The 15,530-nt window shown below is 40.4% G+C and overlaps 1 protein-coding gene across 2 annotated transcripts in view; it reads left to right on the top strand.

Annotated features, from left to right (window-relative positions):
• The window catches only part of SARAF (store-operated calcium entry associated regulatory factor), a 32,158-nt gene extending 18,155 nt beyond the window's left edge, over positions 1 to 14,003 (top strand). Inside the window, exons 2-6 of one of the 2 annotated variants that reach the window (XM_019953520.2) lie at positions 1,682 to 1,860; positions 5,324 to 5,741; positions 7,591 to 7,720; positions 11,824 to 11,975; positions 13,189 to 14,003. In XM_019953520.2, coding sequence (XP_019809079.2) covers positions 1,682 to 1,860; positions 5,324 to 5,741; positions 7,591 to 7,720; positions 11,824 to 11,975; positions 13,189 to 13,214 — 905 coding nt within the window. In that variant the 3' untranslated portion in view covers positions 13,215 to 14,003. Of the gene's footprint in view, positions 1 to 1,681; positions 1,861 to 5,323; positions 5,742 to 7,590; positions 7,721 to 11,823; positions 11,976 to 13,188 lie in introns of those variants that run through there. The other variant, XM_070781328.1, reaches the window with a different exon arrangement.
• The last annotated feature ends 1,527 nt before the right edge of the window (positions 14,004 to 15,530 follow it).

Below are 15,530 nucleotides of genomic sequence, written 5' to 3'. Positions count from 1 at the left end.
CTGCCGTCTATGGGGTCGCACAGAGTTGGACACAACTGAAGTGACTTAGCAGCAGCAGCAGCAGCTTCATCTGTAGCAGTGAACAATAGGTGGCTTCCATCAAGCCTCCTGGCATCCACAAAGCTAATTATGAGGCAGTGGACAGCGTCAGAAAAACCCTGAGCCCCGTGCCCGTCTGCTAGCCAGAGCGTGGTCTGAGGTGAAGCTCTGCCCTTCTCCGGGACTCTTGCTTGAGTTCCCCCGGTTGACAGAACCAAGATCACTTTCAGAAACTGTAGCTTTAAGAGGTTTTAGGAGTCTTTTAGCTTTGTAAGAAGTTAGTACCAGTTTGAGGGAAAAATGGATGTTGAGTGAACCAGTCCACAGTCTCTTACATCATAATCCGAGGATGATAAGTAGGAAGATTTTTCATTTTCCAGTAACACTACTAATTTATGTACATCAATGCTGGACTTAATTTCCTTGTTTTGACGTCTTCTTTTTAAACTGCTTTATCAGTGTGATTTTTAATTTGTAAGATAATGTAACTGTTTCTAACCTTTTAAAATTTTGAAATATTTAAAATATTTAAATGCACAGAAGTATACTAGGAAAATCCCATATCCTCACCAGCCAGTTTTATTGAATCTTCACATTTTACTGTATTTGCAGCAAGTTTCTTCCCAACTGCAAAGTAATAAAACATTAGAGATAGAGAGCTGAAGTCTCTTATCTCCCTCTCTCCTCAGAGATACTCTGCTATTTAGTCATTCCTATGTGGTTTTCATTGGAGAAGGCAATGGCACCCACTCCAGTACTCTTGCCTGGAAAATCCCATGGACGGAGAAGCCTGGTGGGCTGTGACTGAGCTTCACTTTCACTTTTCCTTTCATGCATTGGAGAAGGAAATGGCAACCCACTCCAGTGTTCTTGCCTGGAGAATACCAGGGATGGGGGAGCCTGGTGGGCTGCCATCTATGGGGTCGCACAGAGTCGGACACGACTGAAGCGACTTAGCAGCAGCAGCAGCAGCATGTGGTTTTCATATATTATTATATACATATATAGACTTTAACAGTAAGTAGTGCTGTGTTGCCAGTTTTCAAGGTTCATGTAAAGCTATCCTGCTAAACATTCTACAACGTACATTTTGCTTGAGATGTTTTACTGTTTCTATTGTGATACATGTATTCTTGTTCACTCATTTTAACTGCTGTAGATTTTGGGACTTGGCCAAAATTGTATTAAACCATTTACCTGTTGACAGACATTCAAGTCATTAAATATGCGCCAGGAGCATTCGTGTACAATTTTTGCTTTTTAAATTAACCGTCGATGTTGTCATACAGTAGAACAATTACTGTACTACTGTAGTACATTATTTCAGGGTAATGTACTTTTGCCTCTGATTTGCAAAACTTATGTAGAACTTACGATAGAGAAGCTGTTTCGGGGGCATGCATCCTGAAATGAAGGGAGGCCTCAGAGGTGTGACTTTCTGAATTTTGTGCGAAAGACCTGAAGGATGTTGTGATGGCTTTGGGATTTGGGAAACTCCTTCGTCTACTCTTCCGTGGTCATCCTCAAAAGGCAGGAAAGACTGACTTTTGAAAGTATTTCCCACCACAGGAGTTTGACTAGAATGAATCTTTTATAGAACAAGATCTTTACCATCTGTTTATCTGTGTCCTTACTGTTTCAGACAGAATACTGTTGCGGGACATAAAAGCACTCACCCTCTACTATGACCGCTATACCACTTCCCGGAGGTTGGAGCCCATCCCACAGTTGAAATGCGTGGGAGGTACAGCTGGATGCGACTCTTACACCCCTAAAGTCATACAGTGTCAGAACAGAGGCTGGGATGGTTACGATGTACAGGTAATACTCTTATGTCGATGCCAGTCTAAATTGAATTTTTTTCATAAAACTGTTTATTGAGATGTTGTTCAGTATTTTTGGGAAGCACATATAGAAAAATCTAAGGTTACACTAAAATATATAAATATAAATCAGTCATCCATTCTCTGGAAGAAAGCTTCTACAAAAGACATGAACTGCTTTTAAAGCCTGGAAATAATCATTGTAATTTTTATGCCATAACTTTTTTCTAAGTCATTAGTAAGTTCTTAAAACTTTTCATATACTTGGAGGGTAGGGGGATGATTTCTTCTGGTTGTTACTTTTCTGTCATTCCTCAAAGAATACCAACCTACTCTTAAAAAATAACAGTGATTATTAAGGCATTGTATATGGTAAGTAGTGTGGTTACATGTGTCGCTATTATGCTTCAAATTTTTAATTTTTTTAAAGTTGTTTTTGAACTGAGGATGGTTGCTTCTGAATGAAAACATTTCACTGGGCTTTGTTTATTGTCTTTAAGTCTCAGGTATTTTGCTCTTAGGCTCGACCATCTCCTTGAAGTTCCAAAATTTACTGTCCTTTAGAAATGGAATAGACTTTATTAACTGAATTCAGTTTAAATCAATACTACTAGATTCTCCTTTGTATCCTATCTGCTTTCAGAAGGACATAAGATGGTTGGTCATCTGGCAAGAAACTTGTGTTGACAGTTTACTGTTCCGTCAGAGTGATAGTCTTATTTGATATAATCTTTAGCCAAGTTTATGCAATTCAGGGAGAGGGTTCTTATTTGCTTGGTGATACTTGCTTCACAATACTTTTTTATAGTCTTGCTCACTGAACCATGGAATCTTCAGGTTAAAGCTGAAATTATTTTTGTATTACTTTTCAGTCTTGATGGAAAAAAGATACTATCAGTAAAGTCATTCACTAAATGTATATTAAATAGTATAATACAAAAATGAATGATGGAGTCACAACCCCCGAGCTCTCTTCCTAGTAGAAAAGATGAGACAAGCGCTCACATTACATCTAGGTGCCAGCAAAGCATTGTAAAGTCATGTGTTGTTGTGGGGGTTGTGAAAGACTTCAAGAGGAAATCTATGATGTACTGTGTTAGTAAGGAATGATAAGATTTTTAGAGCTGAAGAGATGGAGAAGGGAGTAAATGGCAGAGCAAAGAAATCTAGAGGCCATCATACATTGACTTATGTTTAGTAGCAGGAGAGAGCCTTGTTTAACTCTCAGAGTTTAAATATAATAATTAAAAGCCACTTTTAGTATATGATATTAAGGAAATGACAATTAACATGAAATACCAATAGAGATTGAGTTTGTCTTATTTACCTAAATCAACAAGCTTTTAAATCTTCCTCCAAATAAAATTATTTAAAAAATGGAATAGTGGTAGCAACAACAGTACAATAGAAAAATTATATATTATATTATCTAAATTAAAAATTTTTAGTCTTCCAGAAAGTGAAAAGGATGTATGCAAAAGGAGAAAGCTTTTGCAGTCATATATCTGATTGGGAACTTGTGTCCAGAGCATGTGAAGAACTGTTACAACTCAGAAGACAGATAACCAAATTTAAAAGTGGATTAAGGCATTTAAGTAGACATTTCTCTAAAGAAGATATATAGATGGTCAATAAACATATGAAAAAAAATGTTCCACATCATTAGCTGTCAGGGAAATAGAAGTTAAAACCTCAATAAAACACCAGTTCATACCCAACAGGATGCCTGCCATCAAAAAGACATGATAACAAATGTCAGTGAGGATGTGAGACTCATACACTGTTGTTGGGCATGTGAATTGGTATAGCTACTCTGAAACACTGGCGGTTTCTCCAAAGTTTAAAACCTAGAGTTACTGTATGCCCCAGTCATTCCACACCTAGGTGTTCACCCAAGAGAACTGGAAACGTGCGTCCACACAGAAATGTACGAAATGTTTGCCGCAGCATTATTCACAAAAGCCAGAAAGTAGAAACAGCCCAGATGCCCATCGGTGATGAACGAAGAAACAAAGTGTGGTATTTCCATAGGATGGAGTATTTTTGAGCCACAAAAAGGAATGAAGTGCTGATTCATGCTACATGTGTGAACCTTAAAAACATTCTGTCCAGTGAAAGAAGCCAGGCACGTGGGATACACAGTGTATGTTTCCATTTCTGTGAAATGCTCAGAGTAGGGGAGTCCTTGCAGCCAGATGGGCGGTTGCCGAAAGTTGTGGGGAAATGGAGTGACTGACTGCTCATGGAGATGAGATTTCTTTTGGGGGTGATGAGACTATTCCAAAATTGGTTGTGGTGATAGCTGCACAGCTCTGTGAATATACTACAATCCAATGAAATGGGTGAATGTATAGTATGTGAATTATATATGAATAAAGCTGTCACAATGTATCTGAAGTTTGAGAGAGGAAGATACTGTCCTAAAAAAGAGAAGCAACAGAACCAGTCATATCTATTTTAGCGTACCTTTTAAAAAAAGTTGTTAGAGAAGCTTTTAGCTGGAAATAGTTACAAAATTCAAACTAGGCCTGGACTTTTTTTTTTTTAAGCTGGAAATTTTTGAGGCTAGCATAGATTCTTTTTGCGTTTTTCTAAGTATCTTTAGAAAAAGCTTTAAGCAATTGCTTCTTGGATTGGAGCTTGGGAATGGTAGTGCATGGTTTTTATAGAATTTGTATGGAAAGTTTTTCTCTGAAGGTTATATACTATTTCTAATGCTGTATGGAGCTACCAGATACTCGTATATGATGCTAATTATTGAAACTTAATGTTTAAAAAAGCCTCTATTTTTAAAGAAAACTTCTTCAGCAACAGTGATTAGAAAGTCGACATTTAAAAAAATTTGCTTAAAATTTGTAAATTAGGGAAGGCTTAATATGTACAAAAGAATTCTTCACATCTGTATTTAAGAAATAAGGAATAAATGAGCAGTCCTGTACCCACCACCTAGCTTCAGTATATCGTGAACATCACCAATATCTTTGAAGCCCCTGGTTTGCCCTCCCCCAGCACAGAAATACTCATTCTGAATTTTGTTAATTATTCTCTCGCTTCATTTTGTTGTCTGGCTTCCCTGGTAGCTCAGTTGGTAAAGAATCCGCCTGCAATGCAGGAGACCCCAGTTTGATTCCTGGGTTGGGAAGATCTGCTGGAGAAGGTATAGGCTACCCGCTCCAGTGTTCTTGGGCTTCACTTGTGACTCAGCTGGTAAAGAATCCACCTGCAATGCGGGAGACCTGAGTTCGATCTCTGGGTTGGGAAGATCTCCTGAAGAACGGAAAGGCTACTCACGCCAGTATTCTCACCCAGAGAATTCCATGGGGTCCATGGAGAAGTCCATGGGGTCTCAGAGTCGGACACGACTGTGAGACTTTCGCTTACTCATACAGCTCAAATAATGTATATTGAGTGAAAAAAAAATCTTATGGTTCTAATAACCCATTTCTACTTTTTCTTTACAGTGGGAATGTAAGACTGATTTAGATGTCGCATACAAATTTGGAAAAACTGTGGTGAGCTGCGAAGGCTATGAATCCTCTGAAGACCAGTATGTACTTAGAGGTTCCTGTGGCTTGGAGTATCAGTTAGATTACACGGAACTTGGCCTGAAGAAACTGAGCGAGTCTGGAAAAGAGCATGGCTTTAACTCATTCTCCCACTATGATAGTAAGCTGTACTCCCCAGAGTCTTCTAGCCTTGGTGGGGTGGTCACCATCGTGCTGCTGCTTGCTGTTGCCTTTGGAGTTTATAAATTCTTCCTCAGTGATGGTCATGAGTCACCTCCACCATATTCTGAGGATCCTCCGTATTCCCATCGTTACCAGAGATTCAGCAGCTCGGCCGGGCCTCCTCCTGCAGGCTTCAAGTCTGAGTTCACAGGTATGTTTCCCTAGGCAATGGCAGTAAGTAAGGTAGGAGTCAGGCAGTGAATCCTGTGCGGGTTTCTGAAGTAGAAAAATGCTCACCAAAACAGATTCGTCTTCTTATTTTTTACTTTTGACTTCTTTTACCGCTTCGGTTTTCTCATTTAAGTCACTTGTGATTACTATTTTAAGGATGCGTGATTAAATTATAAATTATCTAGTCAGACTTACTAGATTTGGTAATAACCTTAAACTCTGTTTCATACCATACACAAAATTTTATTCATTAAATATTACAGAGTTCAACATAAAAGGTACAACAGTTAGTTTCCAGAAGGAAACATAGGAAAATATTTGTCACGCTAGGCAAAAATGTCTTTGAGTACAAAAAATGCCAGCAAAAAAGAAAAGATGGATAAACTAGATTAATTTAAATTAAGAATGTCTAGTCATCTAAAAACAACTTTGAGAGAGTGAAAAGGCAAGCCAGAGACTGGGAGAAGGTATTTGTAAAACGTATTTCCAACAAAGGATGTGTGTCTACAATAAAGAACTCCCATAAATCAGAGAAAAAGACAACTGAATTTTTTAGTGGACAAAAGATTGGAACAGCTCCTCTTTTAAAAAATTACTATAGTAAAAGAAGATGTCCAGATGTCCAGTAAAAATTTGAAAAGGTTCTTAGCATCATTCATCTTCAGGAAAATGCAGATTAAAACCTGAGTTCTCAATTAACCACCATTTAATCATAGTGGCTGACAATAAAAGGGCAGACTACCAAGTAATGGCAAGTCTGTAGTTAACTGGAACTTGCTGGAAGAGGTTGAGATGATAAAGCACTATGGAAAACTGTCAGTATCTGTTGAGACCAGACACACGTCACCCAGTGACCCAGGAGTTTCATTCCGAGATGCACACCTGAGAGAAATGCACACATGTGTGCACAGAAAGATGTGCACGGGAATGCTCAAGGCAGTTTATTCGCAGCAGCCAAAAACTAGAAACAGAAAGTCTGTAAACATTAGGATAAGACAAATTGTTTTTTTTTTTCTTACGCATTAGAATACTGTAGAAAAATTTAGAAAAAACAAAACTGATACATGCAGTGGTGAAGGTCGACTCTCATGGACATAATATATAGCAGACACAGAAGAATATCTCTGTATGATTTATAAAAAGTTCAAGACAGGGTAAAACCGAAGTGTAGTGAAAGAAGTCAGAGTCGGCTTTTCTCTGACGTGGGAGTTGTCATGAGGGAGGCTCTGGGAGCTGGAAAGGTTTTACTGACATGGGGAGTGGTTACACGCATGGGTAGTGTATGCAAACACGTAGGATTAGCTGTAAGAGCTGTACACATAGGGTTAGTGCCTTCTTTTACAGATATCATACAGCAGTTTAAGAAAACCTTCCTCTGAACAGAAGATATTTTTTGGGTCTCTTTTAAGACCTGACTTCCCTACTAACAAATACCCTCCACTTGGATTCCTCCACTAGACACTCAGGTACAGCTCTCACCTGGCGCTCCTGGAGACGCCCACAAGGTAGAAGGGAAGTTACTCTGACACGTGTGGTCGTCTTCCAGTAACTAATCTGGAGCAGGGCGGATGTGACCTTTCAGGAAGAAACCACCTTCCACTGTCCTAAAACACATCTCTCCTCCTCCATGTATGTGGGAAAGTGAGGCACTCCTTAGTTATAACAATGTTTTATGAGTACATTTTTTGAATATAACTTGTTTATAAGTTGAGACCAAAGTATTATTAAATCAGCCAGATGAAGCAATTGAAATGTTGTATTTTACCTTTAGTTTTGCAGGCGATGATTTGTTTAAGAGAGGATACATAAGAAATCATTTTTATTTCCAGGACCGCATGGTGCAACTGCTGGTTTTGGCAGTGCTTTCACTGGACAACAAGGACATGAACATTCAGGACCTGGGTTCTGGACTGGCTTGGGCACCGGAGGGATATTAGGATATTTGTTTGGCAGCAACAGGTAGGCTTTGCATTTATCTTATCTGCTCTTTAATTCAGCCTTTCTTTCAGTTCAGATCAGTCGCTCAGTCGTGTCTGACTCTTTGCGACCCCATGAATTGCAGCACGCCAGGCCTCCCTGTCCATCACCAACTCCCGGATTCACCCAAACTCATGTTCATCGAGTCGGTGATCCATCCAGCCATCTCATCCTCTGGCATCCACTTCTCCTCCTGCCCCCAATCCCTCCCAGCATCAGAGTCTTTTCTAATGGGTCAACTCTTCACATGAGGTGGCCAAAGTATTGGAGTTTCAGCTTTAACATCAGTCCTTCCAATGAACACCCAGGACTGATCTTCAGAATGGACTGGTTGGATATCCTTGCAGTCCAAGGGACTCTCAAGATTGTCTTCTCCAATACCATAGTTCAAAAGAATCAGTTCTTCAGCGCTCAGCTTTCTTCACAGTCCAACTCTTACATCCATACATGATCACTGGAAAAACCATAGCCTTGGCTAGACGGACCTTTGTTGGCAAGTAATGTCTCTGCTTTTGAATATGCTATCTAGGTTGGTTATAACTTTCCTTTCAAGGAGTAAACATCTTTTAATTTCATGGCTGCAGTCACTATCTGCAGTGATTTTGGAGCCCCCCAAAATAAAGTCAGACACTGTTTCCACTGTTTCCCCATCTATTTGCCAAGAAGTGAGGGGACCAGATGTCATGATCTTTGTTTTCTGAATATTGAGCTTTAAGCCAACTTTTTCACTCTCCTCTTTCACTTTCATCAAGAGGCTTTTTAGCTCCTCTTCACTTTCTGCCATAAGGGTGGTGTCAGCATATCTGAGGTTATTGATATTTGTCCCGGCAATCTTGATTCCAGCTTGTGCTTCCTCCAGCCCAGTGTTTCTCGTGATGTACTCTACATAGAAGTTAAATAAGCAGGGTGACAGTATACAGCCTTGACGTACTCCTTTTCCTATTTGGAACTAGTCTGTTGTTCCATGTCCAGTTCTAACTGTTGCTTCCTGACCTGCATACGGATTTCTCAAGAGGCAGGTCAGGTGGTCTGGTATTCCCATCTCTTGAAGAATTTTCCACAGTTTATTTTGATCCACAGAGTCAAAGGCTTTGGCATAGTCAATAAAGCAGAAATAGATGTTTTTCTGGAACTCTCTTGCCTTTTCGATGACCCAGCGGATGTTGGCAATTTGATCTCTGGTTCCTCTGCCTTTTCTAAAACCAGCTTGAACATCTGGAAGTTCACAGTTCACATATGGCTGATGCCTGGCTTGGAGAATTTTGAGCATTACTTTACTAGTGTGTGAGATGAGTGCAATTGTTTGGTAGTTTGAACATTCTTTGGGATTGGAATGAAAACTGACCTTTTCCAGTCCTGTGGCCACTGCTGAGTTTTCCAAATTTGCTGGCATATTGAGTGCAGCACTTTCACAGCATCATCTTTCAGGATTTGAAATAGCTCAACTGGAATTCCATCACCTCCACTAGCTTTGTTCATAGTGATGCTTTCTAAGGCCCACTTGACTTCACATTCCAGGATGCCTGGCTCTAGGTGAGTGATCATACCATCGTGATTATCTTGGTCGTGAAGATCTTTTATGTACAGTTCTTCTGTGTATTCTTGCCACCTCTTCTTAATATCTTGTGCTTCTGTTAGGGCTCTACCATTTCTGTCCTTTGTCGAGCCCATCTTTGCATGAAATGTTCCCTTGGTATCTCTAATTTTCTTGAAGAGATCCCTAGTCTTTCCCATTCTGTTGTTTTCCTCTATTTCTTTGCATTGATCGCTGAAGAAGGCTTTCTTATTTCTCCTTGCTATTCTTTGGAAGTCTGCATTCAGATGCTTATATCTTTCCTTTCTCCTTTGCTTTTCACTTCTCTTCTTTTCACAGCTATTTGTAAGGCCTCCCCAGACAGCCATTTTGCTTTTTTGCATTTCTTTTCCATGGGGATGGTCTTGATCCCTGTCTCCTGTACAATGTCACAAACCTCAGTCCATAGTTCATCAGGCACTCTATCTATCAGATCTAGTCCCTTAAATCTATTTCTCACTTTCACTGTATAATCATAAGGAGTTTGATTTAGGTCACACCTGAGTGGTCTAGTGTTTTTTCCTACTTTATTCAATTTAAGTCTGAATTTGGCAATAAGGAGTTCATGATCTGAGCCACAGTCAGCTCCTGGTCTTGTTTTTGCTGACTGTATAGAGCTTTTCCATCTTTGGCTGCAGAGAATATAATCAATCTGATTTCGGTGTTGACCATCTGGTGATGTCCAAGTATAGAGTCTTCTCTTGTGTTGTTGGAAGAGGGTGTTTGCTATAACCAGTGCGTTCTCTTGGCAAAACTATTAGCCTTTGCCCTGCTTCATTCCGTATTCCAAGGCCAAATTTGCCTGTTACCCGACGTGTTTCTTGACTTCCTACTTTTGCATTTGTCACCTGTAATGAAAAGGACATCGTTTTTGGGTGTTAATTCTAAACGGTCTTGTAGGTCTTCATAGAACCGTTCAACTTCAGCTTCTTCAGCATTACTGGTTGGGGCATAGACTTGGATTACTGTGATATTGAATGGTTTGCCTTGGAAACGAACAGAGATCATTCTGTTGTTTTTGAGTTTGCATTCAAGTACTGCATTTCGGACTCTTGTTGACCATGATGGCTACTCCATTTCTTCTAAGGGATTCCTGCCCGCAGTAGTAGATATAATGGTCATCTGAGTTAAATTTGCCCATTCCGGTTCATTTTAGTTCGCTGAATCTTAGAATGTCGACGTTCACTCTTGCCATCTCCTGTTTGACCACTTCCAATTTGCCTTGGTTCATGGACCTAACATTCCAGGTTCCTATGCAATATTGCTGTTCACAGCATCGGACCTTGCTTCTGTCACCAGTCACATCCACAGCTGGGTATTGTTTTTGCTTTGTCTCCATCCCTTCATTCTTTCTGGAGTTATTTCTCCACTGATCTCCAGTAGCAATTTGGGCACCTACCGACCCGGGGAGTTCCTCTTTCAGTGACGTATCGTTCTGCCTTTTCATACTGTTCATGGGGTTCTCAAGGCAAGAATACTGAAGTGGTTTGCCATTCCCTTCTCCAGTGGACCACATTCTGCCTTTCTTTAGAGGCTTCTTTGTCTTGTAAATTTGACTGGATTTGTTAAGGAAGTAAATTCTGATGACATTAGCCTGTTAAATCAGATTCTCTGGGGGTGGGGAAGGAATGCTGTCTCTTCTTTGATCAGTGTTATATGTCTTGTTTTCTTTCCCATGTCATGCTTACAGATTTGAGATAGGAGAAAGATGTTGACATCTGAGAAGGCAGGAAAGAATGCAGCATTTGGGGCACAGCTGGCATTCTGGTTAGTTGAAGAATGATAGAAGCAAGGGTCAAAAGAGCTGGGGACCCATTTTTTTAATGTCTTCAGTGTTAACTGTAGTTTAAGTTTATAGTGTATTTGAGTGTGAATTCAGAAAGGAGCCTTTATTTGCGTCATTTTCTTCCTTCATAGCAAGGACCATAACAAGGGCAGAAATATGAAACAGTATTTATTTCATGTTAATCCTCATATGGTGGGCTTCCCTGGTGGCTCAGTGATAAGGAATCCCCCTTCCAATGCAGGAGACATGGGTTCGATCCTGGGTTGGGAACATCCCCTGGAGAAGGGAATGGCAACCCACTCCAGTATTCTTGCCTGGAGAATCCCATGGACAGAGGGGCCTGGAGGACTGCAGTCCATGGGGTCGCAAAGTGAAACAGTGAAAAGTGAAAGTTGCTCAGTCGTGTCCAACTCTTTGCGACCCCATGGACTATATATAGTACATGGAATTCTCCAGGCCAGAGCACTGGAGTGGGTAGCCTATCCCTTCTCCAGAGGATCTTCCTGACCCAGGAATTGAACCGGACTCTGCTGCATTGCAGGCAGATTTTTTACCAAAGAGTTGAACACAACTTATCGACTAAATAACAACAACAAATCCTCATGTACCAGAATCACTGTGGAAAAAAGTACTCGATAAAAATTGTTTCCTGATAGTTTAGGAACAGGAAGGGATTTAAAAATCACAGTCACAAGGAAAATGCCTGCCCTGCTTTTTTCTTTTCAGAGCAGCAACCCCCTTTTCAGACTCGTGGTACCCGTCCTATCCTCCGTCATATACCAGCACGTGGAATAGCCGGGCTTACTCACCGCTTCGGGGAGGCCCCGGAAGCTCTTCAGCATGTTCAAGCTCAGAGCCAAGAACCAGAACAGCATCAGGTAAGAGCAAAAATCAGTAAGTTCCTGTTCAGTAGAGTACAGAAGTAATTTGGACCTTACGATGATTATATATTTAGCAGTTATGGTTTATGTGGTATACCTGCCAGAAATTTTAATTGCATAATTAATTGAGATAAAAATACAATTCAGATTCATTCTTTCCTTCCACTTCTCTTCTTTAAAACTCAAACAAGAATTTGGTTTAGAGACTCACTTCTACTGCTAGTCAGGGTTTAAGTTAAACCTGAACATTGGTATTCATCTATGTTTAATTCTGTTAAATCTCTAGGGGTCCTTTAAGCTCTAAAGTGGGAATTTTCTAGGTAGAAGGCTGAACATTTCAATTAATTAAAGCTTAATAAAAATGTATTGAGCCATTCTTCAATTTACATTATTGTCAAAAATATGTTTATTGCAGTTGCTAAGAGGAAATCCTGTAAAGAAGCAGAGATGAGATATATATAAAAATTAGTTGGGGTTAAGCATCCAGCTAATTAGCAGAGAATGGGGGTAGTGGATGATGAAGCAGTAGTAGATTGCTATGGGTTGGGTTTTTCTTCTCTTAGTAGAGGGTAGAAGTTACAGAACAGTGAATAATTCTTGAAATTAGGAGAATAGAAAACTCATTCTTTGCAGAAACAAGAATTGTAAGAAACAATATATATCAACTAGAAAGAAATTTTTCTTCTTACATGAAGAAAATCATAAACATTAGCAAATAACTTACAGGACAGTCTGAAAAAGGATGAGAACAGATGGAGACACTCGTGGTCTTGTAACGTGTTAGTGTGTGTGTGTGCATGCGCGTCTGCGTGTTGACTAACATTTACCATCAGAAGTCCACAGCCCTCCCCCAGGTTGCTTCTGTTTACCACTGGAGTCAGGAGAGGCAGCAGGGCCTGACCTAGGCCCCAGGGGCCTCTCTGCTGTTTGGCTTAGACTTTGAGACTCCGCCCCCAGAGAACACATCTTTGGTTTCCTGATTAAAAGTTATTCCCAGCAACCATGATGCTGATGGTAGGACTGGAAGGGCTGCTGGGGGCCAGGGCGGATGCTCTGTGTCCTGCACAGCCCTGGACCATAGCCTGCTTCTCTTCTCCCCTCATGTCTCTTACTCATTTGCTGACAGTAAATGTGTATTATTGTTGTCATTTTATAAGCAGTTCTAGTGCATTTAAGAAAACTAATATGAAATTTGCTCTTCTCCTTCTAGGATATGGTGGAACCAGAAGACGATAAGAAAGTTAAAAGTTGGGGTCAAACACTGGACGCAGAAGTTCTGATGTTTCATCACTTTCTCTTATAAAATGTGCTCCCTCCTAACAGCTGGGGAAAGGGAATATGCAAAAGTTCTGTGGTGTTTTGTCCTGTATGGCTTTCTGTATTCTGTTATTTGAGGCTAAGAATTGACATATGACAGAACGCTTCTGTAGACAACTGTATGTTTGTGTAACACGCAGATGTGTGTTATATTTGAAAGTGATGACTCCTGTGAAATGCTAGGAATGTATCGTGTAATTTCTAAAACCTGTGATGCCGTAAGAATAAGAGCGAAGGCTTTATACCAGTAGACGCTGAGTCAGAAATTTTCAGTTTTAGGTGGTCTTAGTAGTTGATTCATTATATCATAGAAATGATAACAAGCTGTGTGGTATGTCTTATTGAGTGTTTGCTGTGCTCCAAACATTTAAACCAAGCTTTGGACTGCTAATTATACTTTCCTGTATGTTTTGATCACTTCTGAGCTCAGGAGCTTTGAATCTGTCAGTGGTGGGTGGGGTTCTGGTAGATGAGAATTACATTTTTTTTTTTAAGGAAAAGGTAGAAAATAAGTATCTAGAAGGTTGTCATGAATGACTGTGCTGACAAAAATGCCTGAAACCTCCATATTCATTTTTTAAAGAAGGAAAGTTCAAGTGCTTCAAAGTTTTCTAATAGCAGAAGCATGCAGTTTTCTGTGGAATCTCAAATGTTGTGTAGCAGTCTCTTTCAATCTTACATTAAAATGACAGAAAAAGTAAAAACAAAGGGTTTTGTTCTTTCTATCAGCCTCGACACAAGTTGGTGTTACTTTTTTCCCAAAGGAAAAGGGATTCACGCAGAAGTCCTCTCTCCCTAAACAGTATTTTCCTGTGGTCGTCTTGCCTTAGCTACCCATCACACAGAAAACGTCAGTTCAGGAATTCCCAGTTATACTCATTAAACATCATTATTTTGCTATGGAAGACAAGAACAGATTTGTGTTGTTACTATCACTACATATGCTACTAATTCTTAAAAATTTTTTTTTCTTTTATTGAGATAATAGTTGATGTACAGTATAGTGACTCACACTTTTTAAAGGTTAAACTTCCCTTATTTTTTGTTGTTCAGTTGCTCAGTCTTGTCCGACTCTTTGTGACTCCATGGACGGCAGCATTCCAGGCTTCCCTGTCCATCACCAACTCCCAAAGAGTGCTCAAACTCATGTCCCTCGAGTCAGTGATGCCATCCAACCATCTCATCCTCTGTTGTCCCCTTCTCCTCCTGCCGTCAATCTTGCCCAGCATTGGGGTCTTTTCTAATGAGTCGCCTCTTCACATCAGGCGGCCTACTACTAATTTTTATATCTACAGTACTCATTGTACCTTAACCAGTGGGTTTCAGGATTCTTGCTTTTTAAAAATTCCTCCAGGCTTCTTGCTTCCTTGAAAATCATAGATTGGATAACTTTGGAAAGCAATGCCAGGTTGTATTTTTTCTGACATAGAATGGCTCATGGTGTCTCCTAATCAAAAACTGTTAAGAAGTCACCTGTCATGGCACAGAGAATCTAAAACTTCAAAATGTGTATTGGCAGCATTGGTTGCCACTGCCTGCTGCTTCTGTTAAGTCGCTTCAGTCGCGTCCAACTCTGTGCGACCCCATAGACGGCAGCCCACCAGGCAGCTTTTCCTAAATTCTTTTTTTCTTTTCATCACTAGAGGGCAGTAATGCTCTGCTATACAAAGTTAGCGGGCAGTGCTGTCTCTGCTGCTGCTAAGTCACTTCAGTCGTATCCAACTCTATGTGACCCCATAGACGGCAGCCTACCAGGCTCCTCCGTCGCAGGGATTCTCCAGGCAAGAACACTGGAGTGGGTTGCCATTTCCTTCTCCAATGCATGAGAGGGAAAAGTGAAAGTGAAGTCGCTCAGTCGTGTCCGACTCTTCGCGACCCCATGGACTGCAGCCTACCAGGCTCCTCCATCCATGGGATTTTCCAGGCAAGAGTACTGGAGTGACGTCTCTACTTTGAATATTTTGTGGGCTGTAAACCTGCTGTAGACCTTTTAGGGAGATAAGCTTCTCCCAGCCTGCTACCAGAATATAAGGGTTGCTTATATTACAGTTTTTCACACAAGATGCTTCTGACCTATAAGAACCAGAGACACTGGTCTCCCATTTTCAGTCACATAGGACTTAATTCTTTGCTATACAAGAAAGTAAATCCACATTTGGATGATGTCTCATCTTTTTCACTGTTGCCACTCAGATTCAAGTCACCATCATTTGTCATTCAGTGAGGTCTATGCTG

Source organism: Bos indicus, chromosome 27 (assembly GCF_029378745.1).
Source record: "Bos indicus isolate NIAB-ARS_2022 breed Sahiwal x Tharparkar chromosome 27, NIAB-ARS_B.indTharparkar_mat_pri_1.0, whole genome shotgun sequence".
In the NCBI taxonomy this organism is placed as follows: domain Eukaryota; kingdom Metazoa; phylum Chordata; class Mammalia; order Artiodactyla; family Bovidae; genus Bos; species Bos indicus.
The sequence above is the reverse complement of the archived record's forward strand: the minus strand, read 5'-3'. Positions and strand labels throughout refer to the sequence as shown.